General features: G+C 51.1%; 2 protein-coding genes across 9 annotated transcripts in view; one reads left to right on the plus strand and one right to left on the minus strand.

Moving 5' to 3' along the window:
* Nucleotides 1-2159: 2159 nt before the first annotated feature.
* Nucleotides 2160-7699, minus strand: LOC146752687 (uncharacterized). The gene is made up of 10 exons (XM_085531435.1): nucleotides 7657-7699; nucleotides 6801-6880; nucleotides 6677-6729; nucleotides 6015-6083; nucleotides 5616-5675; nucleotides 4752-4823; nucleotides 4300-4392; nucleotides 4056-4166; nucleotides 3601-3748; nucleotides 2160-3311 (listed from the first exon to the last, which is right to left on the minus strand). Exons 3-10 carry the CDS (start codon nucleotides 6711-6713, stop codon nucleotides 3128-3130), a joined length of 774 nt encoding a protein of 257 aa, XP_085387561.1. The 5' UTR covers nucleotides 6714-6729; nucleotides 6801-6880; nucleotides 7657-7699; the 3' UTR covers nucleotides 2160-3127.
* Nucleotides 7700-9781: 2082 nt separating this feature from the next.
* The window catches only part of LOC146752688 (receptor-type tyrosine-protein phosphatase T-like), a 278647-nt gene continuing 266804 nt past the window's right edge, over nucleotides 9782-21624 (plus strand). For all 8 annotated transcript variants that reach the window (XM_085531387.1, XM_085531385.1, XM_085531392.1 and 5 more), the window contains exon 1: nucleotides 9782-9920. The gene's annotated coding sequence lies outside the window, so the exon portion shown is untranslated. The remainder of the gene's footprint in view (nucleotides 9921-21624) is intronic.

Consider the following 21624-nt stretch of genomic DNA (forward strand, 5'->3'; position numbering starts at 1 on the left):
CAACACGATAGGTCACGGGACCTGGACTCTATATTAACTCTGTCGCAGAACAGACTGACGTCTTTCGAGTTCTGGCGTTCAGGGGAGTGTGTGGGAGCCTTCAGCCGTTCGCCTAGATTCACAGTAGGCCTCTCGGTTACGGGACTCATTCTCTCTCCTATTTTGCTTGATTCGTTAGCTCAATTTTCAATTATATTGTATTATATTGTGTTATCCTATATTTCGATATAGTATTTAGTAAATAAGTGTGCCTCCTTAGATCGTTGCCGCTGTTTTCTTTTCCTAATTAACTTTTTCCTTTCGGCCTAGGGCCCCTCCGGGGCCTACGGCCCCCTGACACGGACGCAGGTGGATTTTTAGTTCAAACCGTGACACAGGGAAAACTTCTACCCTAGCCCTCTTAGCTGCCGACATGGCTGCTAACTGCCACAGCTGTCAGAGGCGAGTGTGTTGAGCGCGGCAGCGGTGACCAAGGTGACGTGGAGAGGGTTCTAAAATGGCGGCCGCACTGCTGGCACTGGTGTTCCACATAGGATGAGGAGGGGGCTGGTAATAGCAGGACAAGGGGAAACTGATTGAAGTTGAAAGAGGGAAGATTTAGGTTGGATGTTAGGGGGAAAGTTGTTTACTAGCAGAGTGGTTAGGCCCTGGAACGGGCTGCCCAGGGAGGTTGTGGATGCCCCGTCCTTGGGGGTGTTCAGGGCCAGGTTGGACAGGGCCCTGGGCAACCTGATCTAGTAAAGGTGTATGTTTGGTGGCCCTGCCAGGCAGGGGGGTTTGTTCTTCATGATCCATGAGGTCCCTTCCAACCTGGGTCATTCTGTGACTCTGTGATACTGGTGTGTGGCTGTTTGTCCCAGCGCGCTGACCTTTTGTCTTCAGGTTCACCAACAAGACTGTAACTGATTTATGGAGGAGGCAAGTGATGGGTGCTACTGAGTGACAATCAACATCACTTTGTGGACATTTGAAAGCACCTTCCTCCAGAGCTGTTCACCTCCAGAAGAGGGTGCTCAGAAGTGTTTACTGGCAGAAGATCTGGCTCCAGCTTGGTATGGAAAAACTGGGGAATGATACCATCGTGTCCCGTGAAGAACAAGAAGCAGGTGGGCGTCCCTGCTCCCTCTTGTCTGCTGGCAAGGTCCAGATGAGATCCCAGAGCCAGAAGCTGCCATTCCAAGGAGAGCTTACTCAACCATTTTGGATTTGAGCTGTCACACCAAGGAGAGCTGACTGAACCACGTTGGACTTATTTGTAAGTTTATACTATCATTGGAAACTGTTGCCGTGGTCACAGTCATCGTCAGCGGAACAACAACTCCTGATGACCCACCACTACTGAAGATCAATGACTGAACTACTAAACATGTCAGATCCATGGTGGTGACTCTCTCTCCCTCTTGCTTTTTATAAAGACTCCTTGATTCTTTTTCCTGTCTTTTCTATTGCCCGCCTTCCCTTCCTAATCACCCTAAATCGTAATAGCGTCCGTCCTCCAACATTTGAACCATGCTCAGGCATACACGTATGGACCTCCTCTCCTTCCTATAAATTGGAGCAGGACAGAGAACCACAAGGATTGTCAGCTCCCAAGTCATGCAAGTATTGCACACAACACAGATAACTTCATCTGTTGGCCCCGCTGTCTCTGCATACCACCAAGCGAGGACCTGCAGTGCCCAGGCGAGACGATGTGCCTGGCAGTGCAAAGCCAGCCCACGTGTGTGCAGATGGCAAGGAGCGTGTGGCACTGTGCACCGACAGCCCTTGCCTGCCCAGGACTGCGTGTGGAGGGCGTTCTCCACTGCAGCCTTGCCCAACAGTCAGTAGGGGTGTGCGCCCATGATGGCAGTAATGAACAAACTGCTGCTTCACAAAGATCTTGGCCCGATTAGAAATCTTTGAGTAGTGCTGTTACAGCAGACAGAATGTGATAAGGGCAAGTAGTCTCCTACACTTCACATCCTTGCTACTTCATTCTGGGTGTTGTCACTGAGCAGCATCTAACACAAGTTCTGCCCTGGTCAGCTGGCTGCCTTAGCTTGAGCCCTGATGGCAACGCTGTGACGTGATGTTAGTATTGCTGTTTTCTCCTCGTCAGAATACTCTGCCTTTTGAAGGAAGCAGCTTCTTGGTTATTTTGTATTGTTGTTGTTGAATTTTATTGAATTAATTTACAATATCTATATTCCATATAGTTATAGATGTTTTGAATATGATCATCTGTGGTGCTGAGAATTTTTGTAGAAAAGGTATACTCAGTTCGGAAGGTGTAATAAGGATGTTAAAGAAAGAAGCCCCTGTTGTGTTGACCAGTGATGATGCTCCCACCCCCTGACCAATGGTGGAGAGGAGCATGAAGAGAGAGGTGGTGCTGGGGGGATCTTGGGGCTGCTGGGCCTGTCATACTTTTTCCAGGCAGAGGTTTTACAGGTGTTGCCCCCATGCCGACCCTGTGGGGGGGGGCACTCCCACATCCTGAAGGATGGAGGAGAGGAGCGGGAGGGCAGAGTTGGTGCTGTGGGGGGCTGGGAGCTGTGGGGCCTGGTATGCTTTCCCCTGGCTGTAGTTTTCTGGGTGTCGGATGATGCCCTCAAACTGCCACCCTGTGGGGGCTGCTCCAACCTCCTGAAGGATGGTGAAGGAAAGTTGGTGACAGTTCCTGGGGGGGACAGGGGGCTGCTGGGCCAGTTGGCTTCCCCCAGGCAATGGTCGTCCGTCTGTTGGATGATGTCCCCAGGTCTATACTCTGCTGGGGTCGCTTCCATCCCCTGATGGATGGTGGAGGGGAGGGTGAGGGCAGAGATGGTGCTGGAGGCTGACAGGCCTCTCAAGCTTCCCTGAGGCAGTGGCTGCCTGCGGGTGACACTTTGAGGGAGCCACTGCCAACCCCTGAAGAATGGTGGTGGGGGACAGGAGGGTGGTGTTGATGCCAGGGTGCTGCTGTTTGGGTGCCAGCCGATGACTGCAAGCTTCCAAACCAGGTGGGTCCCTCCTGTCCCCTGAAAGAGGTGTTGATGCCCAAGGTGGATAGGGGCCACTGGGCATGATGTACTTCCCAGGGGCCACGGAGCCTGGGCTGGTGGGCTACGGGGGCTGCACTGGGGGCAGCTGAGCCCGACAGCCGTCAGGCCTGGCAGGGGCCGCTCTGGTGGTGCTCTGCGGCTGGTGGGCAGATTGTCACTGCACAGGCACCGGTTGTTTGTGCCACGTCTTTTCTGTCCGGCGCACTGAGGCGAGCAAGCTGTTTGTCCAAGCGTGAGGTGTTGCTGCGGGCAATATGCTGGACTGCAGCATCTTCAGCAAGGCGCCTGCAGGGAGAGAAACGTGCTGAGGGCACAGGAGAACCCCCTGCTCTCCTTCCTCACAGTGCATGATAGAGGCACTCTCAGCTCCGGGCCTGTCTCAGGCCCAGCAGTAAGAACATGCAGCAGGAATGGCGAGGCCAGTTAAATGTCTGACAGTGTCAATCTCAGACAGTGTTAGGCAACAACTAACTGGCTTCTCTATGCTGCTTTAAGTAGAAATGCCTCCTTGCTCACAGGATCCCTATAGTAAAGAGAGGGGGCAGGATGGGGTTGGGGGTGAACAAGAACTCACTGGTTTATCTGCCTCCGTTGTCGGACAAGACGATAGCACGAAAACATTGCCATCAGCATGGTAACGAAGATAGCCTCACCAAATCCCAGGCAGTACTTCTTGATAAAATTATTGTCTGCGGCATTTGCGTGTTCCTCACCATCCGCACCTGGAAAAACAATGTGGATCTGTTTCACCAGCTGCTGCTTTGAGTGACGTGGACAAGAACAACCACAGGAAGGATCCCGCTCTGGGCTGCTGTTGTGCCTGGTGGCTCAGGGGAAGCACAGCAAGCTCTGGAATGCAGGGTCTGTGCACAGGAGGTACTATGGAGGGTCCTGTTTCCTCTCCTTATCTGCTGAATGTGGTTCTGGTGGCCTAGTTCCCAAAAGGACAAAGTTCCTAAGTCCCTGGGAACTGGCTGCAGTGGGAGGGGAGCAACCCCTAACCACGAAGCCACTATGAGCAGCCCTTACCTGGAGTGACAGTTGCTGTCTGCATGGCCTCTATTACTCTCAGGGGGACAGTCAGTGTGCGAACTCTGCCGTTTTGAAATGCAAGCCAGCACATAGGTGCTCCACCTGTCTCTTTAGAAAGGAGGTAAGAGAGTGGGACTGTAAGTAACTGCTTTTCATCAGGAAGATGGTACAGTTTCTCCACATGTATTTCTAGAAATTCAGCTTCACAAGTCTTTCAGGGAACAGACGGAAATACACCTACCACGTGCTTTGTCCTTCATGATTTTCATTAGCAGAGGGGGCAGTGTCTGCAAATATTTTCCTGTTTCCAGGGCCTCTTTCTGTTTCTCAGGACCTAAACAGAAAGCATTAAGATAACTTTCAGACAAACAAGGTATTAAACTGAAGGGTCTTTTCAGTGAAGCCAGTAACGACAACAGCCACCCCTGGGATGCCTGTGGGGTTCCAGCACAACTAAGGATTTAGCACGGCCTTCCCTGGAGGCACTTCTGCAACCAAAGAATGAGAACTTTTCACCACACACTGCAACTTACATAAATGCATAACGGCATCACTGAATGGGACCAGGGCATTGTGCGAGGGCAGGGCACATACACACAGGTGTGCATTCTCACTCACACCTGCAGACATGCCCGGCTGACATTAGGACTGTGAGCTGGCATCTCTCAAAGGAAGTAAAATCTCATGACGTACCCATTCGAATCCCTGGGGCTTCTGTCCTGGAGCTCAGATGGGAAACTGGATGCCACTCACCTCCACTAGGAGCTGTCAACCAACACAGACAGAGCAGCTCCTGTCAGACACCTGTTTACACTGGAATGACAGCACTGCTCCACAGCACTCTCCTCTCCCTGCCACACAGAAGCATCTGGCAAATAGTTGTTGGGTGCCTGCAGTGGCACCGTGACAGTCCAAAAAGGAACCGTGTGCAGAACTGCCTGGAGAAGGGAAGGGGGTGGAAGAGGAAGGGCAAGATCTAAAGGCCCTTTCCCTTGGGATTGCCCTGAGGCTCACAGGCTGGATTATGCTGAGGCTTTGGCAAGGCGTTGCTTATAGGCACAGCATTGATGAGAAACATCTCCTGGTGTTGATGCCTGGGGGCAGCCGGGCCTGCCACTCATGTGCCAGGTTGCTGCTGTTTGGGTGCCATGGTATGCTGTGATTTCTCTCTTCCTTAGGGACCTGCAGTGACTGGAAGGGGCTCAGGTGATGACATGGCACCCAGACCTGGGTCAAAAGTTGCAAAGCTGCAGAGAGGCCAGGTGGGCAGTTGGCTGGCACTCAGCAGCTTTCCAGATACTCTCTCCAGGCCAAGTAAAACAATCTTCAGAGAAGGCATAGAAGAACATTTGGCCCCTCAAGGTTTTCTTAGTGGGGAGATCTCTGATGTACGGAGACAAAGTCAACGGGATGCTGGGAGCATGCAGCACCCAAGAAACAGTGACTACCCAAGCTTCTCATGGAGAAGAAATCACCAGGCAGTGAAAAGATGAACCCCTCCTGAACTTCCACAGCCAAATATGAGCAAAGATCATGAGATGAAGACTGGTGACTTACCTCTGGCATCCACCCCAGGCTCAGGGACACGACTTTGCTCTGGAAATGCACCAAAGGGGCCTGCAGGCACAAGAGTGATCAGACACAGGTGAGGAGAGCTTCCACTGCGCACTGGGGTCTGCTTTGTTTTTTTTTCCTGCAGTGACCTGTGAGGACTGGCTGCAGGTCAGGGAATGACATGGCCCAAACAGCAAAGGAATAGGAGCAAAGACTGGCAAGGGCCGCCTTCCCACTGAAATGTGACAATTCTCCAAGTAAAAAAAATACTAATGACTGATCTGTGTACGACCTTCAAAGCACAAAGAGACTTGAAAGACCTTTGGAGGTCCTTACATACCCAAATAAGCTATTACAGCACTAATTTTTCGACTTCCAAGGAAACAGACACTCACAACTTACCTCGGAGTTTCCCCTGAGGCACAAAAGCAGTCTCCTTCGGGTCATCTGAAGGAGTACCAATGTCATCATCTACAAGAAAGAAGAGGGATGTTCCCATTGCATGCTGTGATCTTCCTCTCCCTTAGTGACAGGGAAGGGGCCAGGTAACAGGATGGGAGACTCAGGCCTTGATTGCCAAAGATATAGAGTAGCCAGGGTGACCTGGAGCCTGGCACTCAGCAGCTTTAAAATTGCTCCCTCCTTGCCATGTGCAGCACCCCTCCGGGACCGCGTGGAAGAGCATACAAATAAAAGGTGCCTGAACCCATCTGGGCTACAGCTGGGGGTCTCTGTTGGGAACCAGGATTTTTCTATGGGGAGCATCAGGCAGCTGGAGCAGAAATGCTCATGCTTTTCCCAGCACACATCTTCCGAGTTCTCCCCTAGGACACCCCCAGGATGAAGAGCATGCTCCAGCCAGCCAGCGGCAGAGCCGTGGGAGCACAGGGCTTCCTCATGCCCTTGCCCAGCTCCTGTGGTGCTGCCTGTCCCCCCTGTCCAGTACCCCTCCCCCCCCAATCGAAGGCAGCCCTAGGGCAACACGGCACAGAGCCACTGCAACCAGAACCTGGGCTTCTCACCCTCAGTTCCGCTTATTTTTTACCCCATCTCTGCCCACCCACCTGCTCCTGCTGCTCGCCACAGAGGGAGAAGGGACATTAAAGACCCAGAGACACTGTCAAAAGATAAAGAAAATCGATTCAGTGTCCATTCCAGTGCCTGGCCACCCTTTCTGACCAGTAATACCTCCTGGTGTCCAGCCTGAATCTCCCCTGTCGCAGCTTGAAGCCATTCCATCTGGTCCTATTGAGCTGTGGAATCAAACTCTATAATGCAGAGATGGGTTATAAAGCAGGTATGTTTATTCCAGCGTTGCGCAGCGCCGGGTGCAAGGGGGATAGCTCCTCCAAACTTGCACACCGACTTGTAAAACCGTGATACAGATATAGGTACACCTTATGCATAGTCAATTATTTCCCGTAATTCTGATACATATTCAATAATTCTTTATCATACAGACCCCCTTTTGTTATCGCCCATCTTGTCAGGGAGATGCAACTCCTCTTCTGATATTTACAACCTCTAATCCCTTTCTGGACAGGTCTCAGGGAGTTCTCACTCCTTATCTGCATCCTTCCTGCTCTCCCAGACCCACTGTCTCCATTCCTTGCTATTCTAACTAACTAAATCATTTTCTGTAAACTACCTTTAACTATCCCCCTTCTAGCTCCCCTTTGTTCTAAATTCCAGCAGAGCCTCTGCTTCTTGCTTCACTGTTCAGGTTCCCACAGGGGCTACAGGGGGCTCCGAGGGGATATGGGGGCTCTATAGGAGCCTACAGAGGGAGCTGTATAGGTTCCATAGGAGCTCTGCGGGCTCTATGGGGCTGTAGAGACTCTATGAGGGACACGAGGGATCTACGGGCGGGCTGAAGGGGGCTCTGTGGGGGCTATAGGGCAGATATAGGGAGGCTGCGAAGGGCTGTATCGGCCCTATAGGAGCCATAGGGCACCGAGGGGGCGGGGTAATCCACTTCGGGTGCGGCCCGCAGCGCCATGTTGGGGCCTTGGGGGCGGCTGTTGGCGGCCCTCAGCCCACAAACCTCTTCCGCTCCCCCGGCGCTTCGCTCCGCTCCCTCCGCCGTTCCCCCCCCTCCGCCCCACGCCACCAGGTCAGGCCGCTCCGGTTTCCACTCCCCCTTCCCACCATTATCCGCAATGGGTCCGTGCCGTAATCCGCTCCCCCGGAGGGAACGCGTGCTCTGCGGAAATGGGTCCCCCTGGGAAACGCGATCCGCTTCACTGGCGTTCGCCCTCGCTTTGGTTCCTACGGCCTACAGAGCCGGAGGAAGGCGATCCCGGGGAGGGGGGGGGGTGTCAGCTGTGTCTCCACGGAGGGCTGTGTGTCCCCCCCCCTACAGGTGGAGCTGCTGCTGCTGCTGCTCGAGTACCCCCGTGAAGCATGCGGGGTCCCGGGGGGGTCCCGGCGGTATACGAGGCTCTACTGGAGCTGCTGACTCTGCCCCACAACCCTCCGGGTCACCCCCGGGCTCTGCTCCTTCTGGCCACCGTCACCGTCCTATTGGCCACCGGCACGGGGGGGTCCGTGGGTGTCGTTGCCCCCTTTGTGACCCTCCTGCTGCAGGAAGCCGAGGGGGTGAAGCAGGGGGGGGCCCGGCGGCAGCAGCTGAGTGTCTGCGGGAGCTGCTGAGGGGCCGGGGGACCCCCCCAGGATGTTGCCTTGTGGGGCTCGGAGGTCCCTGCTGGGTCGCTTGGCTGTAGCCTCTGCCATTCAGCCCCTGGTGCTGCTGCTGGTGGAAGGCGAGAAGCTTTGGGGGGGATGAATCTTGGGGGGGGGGAGGGCTCTGCATTGTTACTGGGGAGGGTCTGGGGGCTGAATTTGGGTGATGGAATCCCAGGGATCATCACCTTGGTACTGGAAGGGATCAAGGGATCCATTGGAATCTCATTATGGGGGTGGGGGGAATCCAGGGGACCTTTGTATGGATGGAGGATCTCACCCCCCATCTCTTTTCTTTCTCATCAGATCCTGTTGAATCCTGCCGTGCTGATGGACCAGATCCTGGAGCTTCTCCTATGTCTGCAGGTGGCTCCTTCCACAACCTGCTGCCAGATCCCGGCCTCACACTGTGATCCACTGGGTCCCAACAGCCCTGGGCAGCCTCGTGTCACCGTGGGGCTGAGCTCCTCTGGATCCCAGTGCTCTCCTTCCCCTTCTAATGCACCTCCCTGCCATGCAGCCCTTACAGACCCCAGGGGTCCCGGTGTTGTCACATCACTGGATGCTGGGGATCTCCTCCGCATCACACTGCTGGATCCCAAAGGACCCCTTGGCAAAGCACTGCTGGATCCCAAGGATCCCCTTGGCACAGCACTGTGGGATCCAGACCCCAAGGACCCCCCCATGGCACCACTTCCAGGGCTCCCAATGATGGAGCACCTCAGGATCCCAGGGGGGACCCCCGTAGCAGCCCCTTGGTGGATCCCATCCCCCCACTTCCACGCCACCTCCTTGCCCACTCCTTCCTCCTGACTCCGCAGCCCAGGCCCAGCTGCTGTGGGTGCTGAGGGACTCCAAGAAGCCCCCCCGAGCTCTTCCCCTATTCTAACCCAACTGCTGCCCACTGCGGAGCTGGCATTGCTCCATGCTGCTCTCTGGGGGTCCCGGGGGGGTCTTTGCCCCATCCCTGCGTCCTTCCAACACCGCTTGGCTTCCTTAGCCCAGCACCCAGCTCTGCCCCCCTCCCTGCGCCTCTTCTTCCTCCTCTGCCTCGGGACCCCCCCCTCGCCCCCCTTACCCCCCCATTTTGCCGCCAGCCTCTTCCCCACGTTCTCCGACCCCCCCGAGCTTCTCCTGCCCCACTTAGAGCTGGCAGCCTCTGCTTGTTCCGGGGGAGGGGATGAAGGTCAGCGGGGCAGTTGTTGGCTCCGGGCTTTGGTGGTGGGGTTGGCAGCTCGGGGGGGTCCTCCCGGTGTTTTCTGCCGGGCTCTGGTGGCCTTATCTAAACACTTGGGGGGCTCGGGACCCCCCCCCCCCCGTCGAGTTGGTCACAGCCGCCACTACTTTGCTGCTGCGCTGCCCCCATTTCGCCCCCCAGATCTTAGAGGCTGCGGGGGGGGGGTGCGGGGGGTCGGGGGGGGCTCTGGGCGCCGCTTTGAGGCAGGGGGTGCTGAGCGCTGCCGCCCCCCTGCTGCCCCACGGAGCTCCTCCGTTAAGCCCACACAGCGTCGGGCGGGGGCGACATCGACGTCGGCGACCGGGCTGCGCTTCACGACTTCCGCTTTGGGTCCCCCCAAGCTGGGCACCGTGTTGGCCGCCCCCCTGCTCCGCCTTCCCCCCCCTCGGGTAAGCACGGAAGGGGGGGGTCGGCTCTCAGCCTCCGCTCTGTCCCCCCTTCTTTCCGCCTCCATCACCTCCCCGACCCCCCCCTCTTCCCGCTGCTCCCCCCCCCTTTCGGTGCCCCCCGGGATCCCCGTGGTTACAGGAGGGCTTTGGCACGATGGGGAGCCCCGGGGGGGGGGGTTACGGCTTTGCCTCCGTTTGGAGCCCGACGACGCGACCCCCCCTCATCGCCTCCACGTGTCTCCGTCTCCTCTTTGCCCCCCCTTCCTTTACCCGTAGCGGCTCAATTGCGACCATTGGCCGTCTCCCCCCGCCCCTTGGGACGCCTCCAGGCGACGCCGCATGTTCGACGCCATGTGGGAAACGCTGGGGGGGGACCCGAAAGCCGGTTGGTGTGGGAAGGGGCTCGAACCCCCCGCCGCCATCACCCCCTTCGTGTTGGATGAAGGGGACGGAGATGGGGGGTGGGTGGCGGCCGCCTCGTTGCCCCCCCCGCGGTCTGGCCCTAATTTGGGGGAGGGAGGGGGGAGTGGACGTGCGGTGTCAGCGCTGGGGGGCTCTGGTGCCTTTGGGTCGCCTATTGAGGGGGGAGGCTTGAGGGCAGCACACGGGTGGTTCGGGAAGGTATCTATGGGTCTGGGTCGGTTCTGGGGGGTGGGGAAAGGAGGGGTGTTTCTCATGAGGTTTTCTCTGTAAATGGGAACGATGCAGATTGGAGTGTTGAGTTTTGTGTTCCGTAAGGATTCGGATGCGCGGTTCCGGTCCGGTTCTGCTGACCCGACTTCGTTTCGTTGTGGTCAAGAGAGCGGAGAGCTCTCTGCTGCCACCGCGTGGCCAAAGAGCGGAACTGCACCCCGGTGTCACTCCAAACTGACCCCCCATCGCCACCCCAGCGATGTCGCCCCCTAAGGGATACCCCAACATAACTCCAACATAACCCCAACATGACCCCCCAGCGTCGCCCCCCAGCAACAAAAACATCCCTCCCTCCCTGATAGCAACCCCAGTGATACCCCAACATCGCTCCTAACATCGCTCCCCAACATTACTCCAACGTTATCCCAACAGCATCACACCAGTGTCACCCCAACACAGCCCCAAGGTCACCCCAATACCACCCCAATGTCACCCCAATGTCATCCGTACGTCACCCCAATGTCACCCCAACAGCATCACTCCCGACATCACCCCAGTGTACTCCCAATGACCGACCCCCAGCTCACCACAGCCTCCCTTTGTGAATTATAGGGAGCAATAAGACCCTCACTACCCCATAGCAGATCAATCCATGCCCCCACTTGCTGTTATCTGATGGCTGTTTGCTGGCTGGCTCTTGCTCCATTCAACCACCACTGTCTGGGCCCATCCCCCAGCCAGTTCCTCACCCAGCACAGAGTGCACCAATGCATGCCAATGACCCCAAATGATCCGAAATCCCCCCAAGTCCCCCCAAATGACCGTAAAATGATTCCATAAGTGCCCCCAAATGGGCTGCAGCTTCCGCAGGAGAAACCCATGGCGGATGGTGTGGAAGGCTTTGCTGAAGTCAGTGCAGACCAACAGACACCAATAGCCTCAGCTGTCACCTCCCCCAGCACTCATGGATGGATCCCATCCGGCCCCATGGACTCGTGGTACTCCAGGTGGAACAGCAGGACCCCAGCTGGTTTTTATGGGCTTCTGTGCAGGCTGGTGGAAGAAGGAAGACGCCAAGGCGCCAATTGAAAATGGCCACCAGACACTCCTGGCATCCAGCCTCTCCTCTTTGGGTTCTGGCTCAGCAACGTGCTGTTCGGGAACAGCCGGGGGGGGGAGGGTCGGTTCTGGGGGGGAAGGTTCGGTTCGGTGTGAAGAGAGTGGGGGCCGTGCCGGGAGATCATCACCGCCCTTGTCCCCCCTGGGCCTTCTGGGCCCAGCACCGAGCACAGGCCGTGCCTGGACAGACCCTCAAGTACCCACATGGAGAGGCACAGACTGGTTTTGCTTTTTTAAGAATTGCTCAGGTTTTTATTGTTATTACTTTGTGTTGTCCTTTTAAATCGGTTGTGGCCCAGTGTTGAAACAAAAGTCCCAGTGGAGCAACTGCGGTGGACCTTCATGCTGCACTTGAGCCCTTCTTCCCGTCCAAAGCCAAGTCCTCTGCTTCTCCAAAGGAACAGCCGCCTCTGTAGCTTCTGTGCCAGCGCCTGGAGGCCGCAGGGAGCTCGGGGCCGTCCGCTGGACTCCTCGTGCTGTGGTGGTGCAGCAGCTGAGAGGACACCAGTCCCAGTCCTGCCCTCTTGTCAGGGCTCAGCTGGAGGCTGCAGGAAGCTGAAAGCCATCTGTTGGACTCCTTGTCTTGTCCCGGCGCAGCAGCTTCTAGGACAGCAGTGCCAGTCCTTCCCGTCTCCTCAGAGTTAGGGGAAGAAGAGGTGAGAGGTCTTGGGGAAGGCTGAGGATGGAGGACGGGGAAGAAAGGGCGGCAGGGAGCAGCAGCTGGCGCAGGGGCTCTCTGGCGGATGGTGCCATTTCAACGCCAAGATGGAAATGGAGAGCCCCTGGTGCGCCGCCGATGGAGGTAGCAGCGTCGCCAGGCAGACACGATGTTGTGGTGCCTGCCCTGCCTCGATGGAGGTGGATCCACCTCCATGGGTTCCTCCTCCAGAGGGATGTCCACCTCCATGGGCTCGACGCTGCTCTCAGGTGGATCGACATCCATCGGCTCAGGTTTGCTGCTGCTCCCCTGAAGCCGCCGCTTCTTTGGTGGAGGAGGATCCATCCTCCTCCACGAGGGACAACAAAAAAGGTAGAAAGGGAATTTGTAAATTGCTCCTTGTCCCACAAGGGTGCCAACAAGTCGCGAGTCTACTATGGACTGATGTTCTGTTGTCAGGGTCCCTGTATTTATAGCGGTTGTCAGGGAGGTGGTTTGTGACATCAGAAAGCCATGGCAGTGTGACCGTTAGAATGTCCCATGGTGACCAAAACATGGCTGTGTTGGGCGTGGGGAGGCAATGGTGCTGGTTTTGAAGGAGGACGAAGGGTGCATATGATTTTAAGTGTGAAAAGAAATAAAACCAGGCTCACTGGTGATAAACTGTGGGAGAAGACTGCAGAGTTTTGGGGATTGTGTGTTACTGAGATCCTTGCGACGTTTCCATGAGTTATAGGGTACAGTGAAGCACACTTGAAATGTTTATACACCAATGCACACAGTAGGTGGAAGTAGGTAGAGCAGCTGGAAGTCTTGGCACTGTCCCATAGCTGCAGTATCATTGGCATTAGCAAAATGTGTTGGGAAGAGCCCTGTGCCTGTTGTGTCCTGATGGACAGTTACTGGCCCTTCATCAGCGACAGGCAGGGCAGTTGTGGGAGAGGAAGTGAAGTGTCATCTACCATAGGCCACCAGCCTGGGATGATGACACTGATGATGTATTCTTTAAGGACCTGAGAGGTACCTGTGCATCAGGTGCTCTTGTCCTTATGGTGACTTCAACTTGCCAGACGTTAAGTGTGAATACCACACAGCTGGTATAAAACAGGTCCAGGAGAGTCCTAAAAATGGTTTGATGGTAATTTCTTGGTACAGGTTCTAGGGGAACCAATGAGGAATGGTGCTTGTAGATTTGTTGCTTTTAAACATTGAGGTTTATGCCTTGTTCATCCCTGGAGATGTTCAAGGCCAGGTTGGATGGGGCCCTGGGCAGCCTGGGCTGGTATTAAATGTGGAGGTTGGTGGCCCTGCTTGTGGTGGGGGAGTTGGAGCTTCGTGATCCTTGAGGTCCCTTCCAACCTGGTCTATTCTGTGATTCTGTGAGTGTGGGAGGATTACAGAGATGTTGTTTGCCATTGCAGGGAGAACATTTAGGTGATCAGACCTCAGAACTGAAGCTGGTCAGTGGTGTGGGGAACTAGAAAAACGGCTTTTTAAAATATATTGATGGGAAAAGGACCATTGGTAGCATTGGTCTTCTACTTGATGAGGATGGACACTTCCCTAGTGCAGAGTGTGTTGCTGCTTATTTTACCAGCAAGTCTATGTAGGTGTGTAAGTTACAGTGTAAAGTTATTCTATGCTTTACTGCTTTCTGCTACTTTCTTTTCACATAACTTCTGAGTAGAATAATTCCCTTTGGCTGATTGATTCTGAGTTTTGACTGTTGCATTGGAGGCATGGCATTTGAAAATGCATACTAATGGACTGTAAATGTGTTGCTGCAAGTTTTCAAGTGATTTTTTTAATGTGGAGGTGGAGCACTAATATCTCTTTGGGTAAAACCTATTGCTCCTAGAAACAATATTTTAAAGTTCAGTGGTATTCATGACTACATTCTCCTTGTAATTGCATCACTAAAAGAAAACCAGTGTGCTTTATAATCCAACCTTCTCTGAAATAGCTTTGCAGTGACTTCATTTTACAACGGCCTGTTGCAGAAAGACAGAACCAGTGCCAGAGTAGATGAGTAGCTCAACTTCAGTAAAAATCAAGCTGCTAGGTCACTAAGCTGTGTAATTCATGTGGATTTTTCACTTCGGAGTATGTGGCTTTTGGTATTTGAGGATGTTCAGCCAGTTTCACATCTAACAAGTGCAGAGCAAAGCTCTCTTTTCATGCACATGGAAAGGAGCACCATTTAATTCCTTGTTCAGTTCCCTCAAACAGGGGAATGAGGTCCTGATTGCATTTGTTGCGTTGGTTGTGATGTGTGTGGTAAACTCACATGGCATAAGCCAGTGTCCCACAGAAAATAAAAGCTTTTACAGTATAAAGATGTTTTTTTTTTTTTTAGTGCAAACAGAAGTTGAAAAGCTTTTAGAGAAGAATGAGTGCAGACCAGCAAAATGTCGTTTTCCTGATGTCTTCACCAGCACCAAAGCTTTAAGCTCTTGAATGGTACTGCAGGTTGTCAGTGGGAGTTCTGTGCTGTTTGTGTTTGAGCATGAAGGTGGTGATGAACTACTGATCACATCAACCATTAGCAAGCAGCTCACCTGAAGGAGGGAGCTGAGGTCACTGTCTGTGCAGGCTGCTGTTTGCACAAGGACAAACAACATGATCTATAGAAGAGATGCTGGCCCTTTCCAGAATAATGAGAGAAAATGCAGATGAGAGCTGTATATCTAATAGTTACCCTCCTTGCTCTCAGAGGGCTCCCTTGAAAATCAGATGTGTAATGGATATGATGCAGATTTAAAGGAAAAAAATTGAAACATGCAACTTTTCTCTTTTTTTCATCTGTTTTTGATGTTCCATTGTGCCGCTTTCATCTCAGAGGATAAAAGTAATTGAACAGTAATCCCAGAGAGAGTAAAATACACAAATCGATAAACTGCTCTCACAGGAGAATTTGATTTTGATGAGTGTACTGGTACCTCACACTTCCCCAAGCTGTTAGGTTTCCATTAGGTGGTTGTGTACTGTTTAATACAGCTGGAGGTATCTGCGTTTGAGTACACGCACACAACGAATAAGGCAGGTACACTCAGCATCACAGAACAAGAACAGCCTTTTGCATCCCTTGGATTGATCTCCTCAGCTTTAATTTAGAGCTGAGAGCTGGTCACTGTCTTTCTGTTTTTGTGTTCCTTGGGGAAGTGTAATAAGGGGAAGGGTTGGTGCTCCCATCAGATGGAGTGGTAATGAATGTAAGCAGTTGTTAGGCAAGCTTGCTGTGCTGAGGATTTTCTAGTCCTGACTGATGTGCAAAGGAATCAGGGCCCTTTGTAGTCCTTTTCTCTGAGGCATTTTACAGTGATCTTGGATTTTGTATTTTCTACACTATTATTCTTAATTTGTTTAAATCAAGAATCCGCATATATAGTAAATATTGCACAAGTGCCCCTTACTTTGGTGTGGGATGCTTTGATTGACTCAGAAAAAAAAGGAATCCAGGATCTTTCAGTCCTGATACGAAAACCAGCTGAACATCAGTTTTGAATATGCAGTTCCACTGTGTTGGGCTGCATGACATTTTATGCTCATGCAGTTTTTGAGCTTAAGCCTGTATCTCCTGGATTAGGAAGCTGAAGCATCTCTCAAGCTAACTGTTCACTCTGATTTGTGGGAAGACTCCAATTGGGCTGGGTTTCTCTTAGCGTGTCCAAAGTTGGGTCCTGGATTAGAAGGGAGAGGATCCTTACACCTGTGGAGGGAATGGTTTCCCTGCTGTGCTCAGGCCGTCTGGAGGAGAAATATGTCAGATCTGATCTCTGAGCTGAGGAGTTGTGTTGGGCTGGGATGGCTTTAGGGGTGAAGGTGGCGTGTGGGAGCAAGGGCAAAGACCAAGACCCAGCAGCTGACAGGGATCAGGCTACAGCTGTGTACTGAAGGGGCTGGGTTGGCTCTTTCCGTGTCCCCTGCTACCATAGATGCTTAAAAATCCCTTGAGGACCATGGGCACAGTGCGTATGCATGTTTAATACAACATTCACATTGTACGAGCAACCCTAATTCCATCTGGTCCCAACAAATGATTGCTTCACTTTGTAGCTGAAATGCTCTTGGATATTGAGTTTCACAGGAGATTTTCTGAAGATTAAGAGGGAAGAGAAAGTGGTTGTATCTGTAAGTCTGGAGAGAGAGGAGCTGAGTGGGTGCCAGTTGGAAATCCCTGACATTTCTAATACTCCTGCTTGAGATAAATCACAACCATTGAGGGAGCAAATGCTAACACATACCCAGTAGGAATATTATTATTTTAATAATAAAGCAGTAACTATTTTTTTCTCTGCCCTTCTTTATGGCCCTCTGCTCTGAACAGAGGGAAATCATTAACAGCTGGAAGATAACCAAGCATCAAAGTGACTTCTTCAGCGCTTGTTTTAGGAAGGAATATTAGAAGAAACAGAAATTAGGAACATGGCATTTTCTTTTTATTAATTCAAGGCTACATGAATTGAACAAAAAGTGTCTCGCTGTAAATGCTGTTAGGACACGCAGAGCTGTGGTGCCAACCTGTGGCAGCACTTCTTGCCGTGTTTCACTGACAGATGAGCAGATCTTCTCTTAGAAACTTCACTTCCTTAATGCGCTTCCAGCAAATGGATTTCCAGTCAGCATCGACATCCTTTCTCCTCTTTCCATTTCCAAATGAACTCAGCCAGGGCACAGTGGCACATTTTTGTGGAAGATGCTTTGCTGAGAAATGGAAAGGCAGGATCTGGACCAGTTCCCTGCACAAGCTTTGCAGTATCCCCCCAAAAGTGTTGTGATCTTTATTTGGTGCCCAGAGCATTGCTTAAGCTAGTGAGGGGAAAACTAATCTCTCGCGCTTTCATTGGCAGCACTGTCTCATAGACTGATCCTAATGGGGTGGAAATGAGCTCAGCTGCCTAATTCTGTTAAAAACATAGGCTTTTTTTCACGCATGAATGCTCATCTACTTCCTTCTAGCCTTGTTGTTAAAGCCATGGCAGCAAAGAATCAAGCCATAGTTGCTGAAAACAAAACACACTGCTTTTTTTTCCATTTCAGTTCTTTCTTTGGTATGCAGTAAGAAATGGCAAGTGCAAGAGGCTTCATTCACCCGGAAAAAAAAAACAACCCTTTACAGTATAAAGATCTTGAAGTGGACAAATGAGCTTTGCCCCAGCCCTTAGGGCATGACTAACTAACTTGTTCATTAGTGCTGTAACTTTCAGTGGTGCCCCAAACATTGACGCCAGTCGTGTTTCAGAACCAGGACCAGGCATGGGTCCGCACAGCATGGCCTCCCTCCGGCTGTGACAGCCTTCCCAAGGCTTCCCGCTGGGCTGTGTCATGATGTTCAGTGCAGTAATAGTGCTCTTTGTTATGGGAAAGCTAACTGATGGAGGACCAGTGAGTTATGAACAAAGTAAGCAGCGTGTAAATCTACTTCTGCCTTTCCACTGGCCTGCGGATGAGGACATGGCCAATTTCTGTCATGCAGACTGTCTGTTTTATGCCTCTCTACCTTCAGGTCTATTACAGTTGACATTCCTGTGCTCGTTAAAACCTCAAACTCGTAGTTCCAAGACAAATGGACCAGTAAGGGACTTGGTAGAGAAGCTTAGAGACTGATCATCAGCATGATTTGTGTGACTTTCAGTTGTCGTTACATCCTTCAGCTTTTGTCCCTTCTGAAGACTGCAGAGAGTTTCCTCGTGGCAAACTGTAGTTCCATTCTCTGAGCAAGTGTGGGATCCTGACATGGATGGGGACTGCGTGCGTGTGTGTAGGTGTATGCACAGGTTCATGCATGAACACGAAGGTCCATATGTTCAGGTTTCACCTGCAATATAAGCAGTGCCCTCTGTTAAGAGGCTCAGTGGTTTTTCTGAAGAACGAGTTTATCCATGTGATGTATCTATGTCGTGCATAAGGTCTGCTCTGAAATTCTCTAAGAATAATTTTTTAGCGTCTCACCAATTAATGGTGGTGAAGAAATGCTGGTCCTGCTCCTCACATCTGCTCTCTGGGACCTTTGCTCTTGCTTCTTGCCAGGCCTCCTTCTATGAGCCCCTTTTACTTTACAGACCTGCCAGTCTGATGGATCTCAGAGAGGGCACCGATCCTGGCTCCCTGTCCATGTCAGAGCTGTGCTGGTGCTGAAAGCAGATGAACTATCAGGAAAAGTCTCAAAGGCAAAAATCTGGGCAGTACTGTTATAAAATGGACCTGGCTGCTGCGATGCTGACCATGACCCGAGGAGTTACTCATTGATGCTACTGCCTGGTGACATCGCAAGGGGTGGACAAAACTGAGTTAGTAGAGCTAGAGAAGAGACATTGGCACTTTGTAGCTCAGGGCTGGAAAATAGGCACCTCCAGGAAGATGCTGGGAGAGATTTTGCTTCTGTCCCCCTTGTGAGCAGGTGTTGAAGCACACCAGGATTTTGGCTGCTGCACTGCAGCAAGTCTAGTTTATTAATTGAGTCAGAAAATCCAGAAGAATGGGAATGGCTCCTATTGGGAACGTGGGCATCTTTGAACAGAGATTTTACAGCCAGATAAGCTTAGGGATAAAGTTATTCTGCTTTATTTTCTGTAGGTTAGAAGTGCGACCATAACGTAGGAAATGAGCAATTATTGGGCTATTGATTTTTTTCAGAGCCAACTTCTATCCTTCTTCCACCATCCCAAAGAGTATCTACAGCAGTTTGAAATAAACATTTGTCCAGATATGTATATTCACATAACAGGTACCCAGCCATGGCAGTAATGACATTGCACTGCTGATTTCAGCTTTCTATTGGAAGGAAGACATGAGCATGAAATTGGAATGAAACAGCTGCCCATACATTGTAGTTAGACCTTGTCTAAAACTACATTTCTGAAATACATTGCAGACAGCACTTGGAAACAGGAATTCTAAAGTCTCTTGGCCCAGCGAAGGGAATAACTGGGAAAAGAAATGGGTTGGCATCTTCTACACTACCTGAATTTCCAACTACTCACTCCTGAGGACATCTCCTCCCTTTGTCTGGTCCTTTATGGCTGTGTCAGTATGTCTTTTGCCCTTCATAATTATCCAATCTCAGCCCTTGTCATATTTGAACTTCTGAAACCTGAGTGCCCGTTGCTGGTGAAAAAGGGACTTGTTGCTTCTATTGAATCTTGAGAAGATGGGATGAGCTTCAAGTGGCTTTGGGCACCTGAGGTATCACCACAGCGCCCTCAAAGCCAGTGCTTCATCAGCTGGGGGCCCTTTCCTGGGGCTGACAGATAGATGTGGAAAACATGGTTTTTATTTATTTCTGAAAGGCTTCCAGGAGATGGTGGAGAATTTCTCTTTCAGATTGCACAGGCAGAAGAGGGAGCCGCAGTTAGAAATGTGAGAAAGCCTATCTGCAGGAGCAGTGCTTCTCTCTGCTGTTCAGACCTATGGCTGCGTACGGGAAACCTCTCAAGCATTTGTTTCCCTTTTATTTCGATCACCTCCTTTACTTTTACGGAGACAATTTATTCTTTGTCAGGAATGCAGTGTTCCAATCATTTCCGCTTGTTGTGTTTGAAGCTAACAGCAGAGGTACACAGAGAAAGAGGGAATCAAATTAAATACGTATGCATGTTAATAAAATTGCACAAATAAATTTTACTTACACATAATAAAATAAATAGATTTGTAAGAAAAAAAACCCCACATTTTACTTCTGTTTGCCAAAGACCAAGTGCTCTACCTGCTTTGTAATTTTGCTTACATTAGCATATTTAATTATACTTCTGCATTTAATCATCAAAATGCTCGATAATCCCCATTTTGTTCCCAGCCATGGAATAGCACTGCTAAGTGTTTCCGTGATAGATGCTTTTAATAAACTCATAATTGCCCCTTATTGTTGTTTTAAATGGTTGTTTTGAAGTTTGTTAGGGAACCGTTTTTGGTGCCAGAAGAAGCAAGCTTGCTTTTTTACCATATCCAGCTGTAATGAGAAAATACAAGCTGAAATATTGAGTTTCCTACAATACAGAGTTAGGACTAAAATTTGTGACTGATACAAAACCAGATCAATCAAAACATGAAGAAAAGTGCTGTGAGTCGCAGTGCGATGGTCATGTTAAGTGTTACAAGAGCTCACCAAGCTTAGCACATAGCCAATGATCCAGCTTCTTTCATGGTTCTATTGTAACGGATCTGGCTGCTCCTTCATGTCTCACAGAACGGCCTGGTTTTGTTCATCAGCTGTAATGACACCTATTTCTTTGTGTGTGACGTGGGGATGAGTTGATTGCATGTATTTCAACAAGCAGCTTGCTTGCTCCGTGGCCATTTTGCTGCATGAGTTTCCTTCCTTTTTTCTCTTGTTGTTTTCCCTGTTGAAACTCTTAGAAGACACCTTTCTGTATAACTATCTGCCTTCAGCTTTCTCTGCCCTGTCTTTGGAGCGGTGACAGCCGAACCAGTTAAAAATGAAACAAAATTCAAACGAGGGAAATTTTCTTTATGCAGGAAAGAATAAGGCCAGGAAAGGCTGAACGAGCTCTGCCTGATCAGTGTTTTTATCTGTCATGTCTGAAAGGGCATTTCTACCACATTCAGGCTGGGGAGGCATTGAAATCTGATGGGCAGCATCTGTATGCGTCGTTATGCTCAGCAAAGAAATGCTGTCACCAAAAAGACATGCAGTGCTTCAAGAATGGACAGAGTTCTGCAATGACCGCGTACAGGATGAGGATACAGGGGGTGTTCATAGAACAACTTGCCTGTCAGCATCTCTGAAGAGATGGACAGCACTCACTGGAGTTGTCTGTTTTATCCTGAGCCATCACATACATTTGAATTGGATAAAACAGACCAGTTGAATGCTTCTGCTACATTATTTTGGTAGTAGGTATGTTTCCCTTGGCTTGCTGCATCGTATGGTAGTGTAAGGAGGAAGTTGGGAGATAGGGAGTCAGGGTGAGATGGAAAGGGCTTCGGCTCTCATCTAATATCTGCAATCAAATCATTGCCAGACAAGTTACTGTTTAGATTTCCATCTGTGAGACAAAAAAAGGTGTCTTTGTAGAACAGGTAGGAATCTACAAAAGAATTATCCCATTTTCCATTTCACTGCTACAAGGAATTTTGTTGCGGTTACATGAAAAGTAGTCAGTCTCAGTTTATTGCAAAAGTGTAAAACTACTGCTGGGAAACAACGTAATCAGTGGGCAACTGCACGGCTCATAAACATCGCCTCCTTCTCCATAGGGTTGGGCGATGCCGGCAGTGAGGCCTCAGAGCAGATCAGCCTTTTTCCACTCAGTACTGTGTCCTCCCTGACAGTAA

The sequence above is a fragment of the Coturnix japonica genome, unplaced genomic scaffold (genome assembly GCF_054131305.1).
Source record: "Coturnix japonica strain WE unplaced genomic scaffold, WE-NBRP24 Scf042, whole genome shotgun sequence".
Lineage (NCBI taxonomy): Eukaryota > Metazoa > Chordata > Aves > Galliformes > Phasianidae > Coturnix > Coturnix japonica.

Excerpts from the sequence above, each read along its gene's own strand:
- LOC146752687 (XM_085531435.1), bottom strand. The coding sequence starts at position 6,713 with ATGTCCCTTCTCCCTCTGTGGCGAGCAGCAGGAGCAG. Across the intron at positions 4,393-4,751 it reads AGCCCCAGGGATTCGAATGG|GTCCTGAGAAACAGAAAGAG; the intron begins GTACGTCATGAG and ends CTTTCTGTTTAG. Across the intron at positions 3,749-4,055 it reads GACAGCAACTGTCACTCCAG|GTGCGGATGGTGAGGAACAC; the intron begins GTAAGGGCTGCT and ends TTGTTTTTCCAG.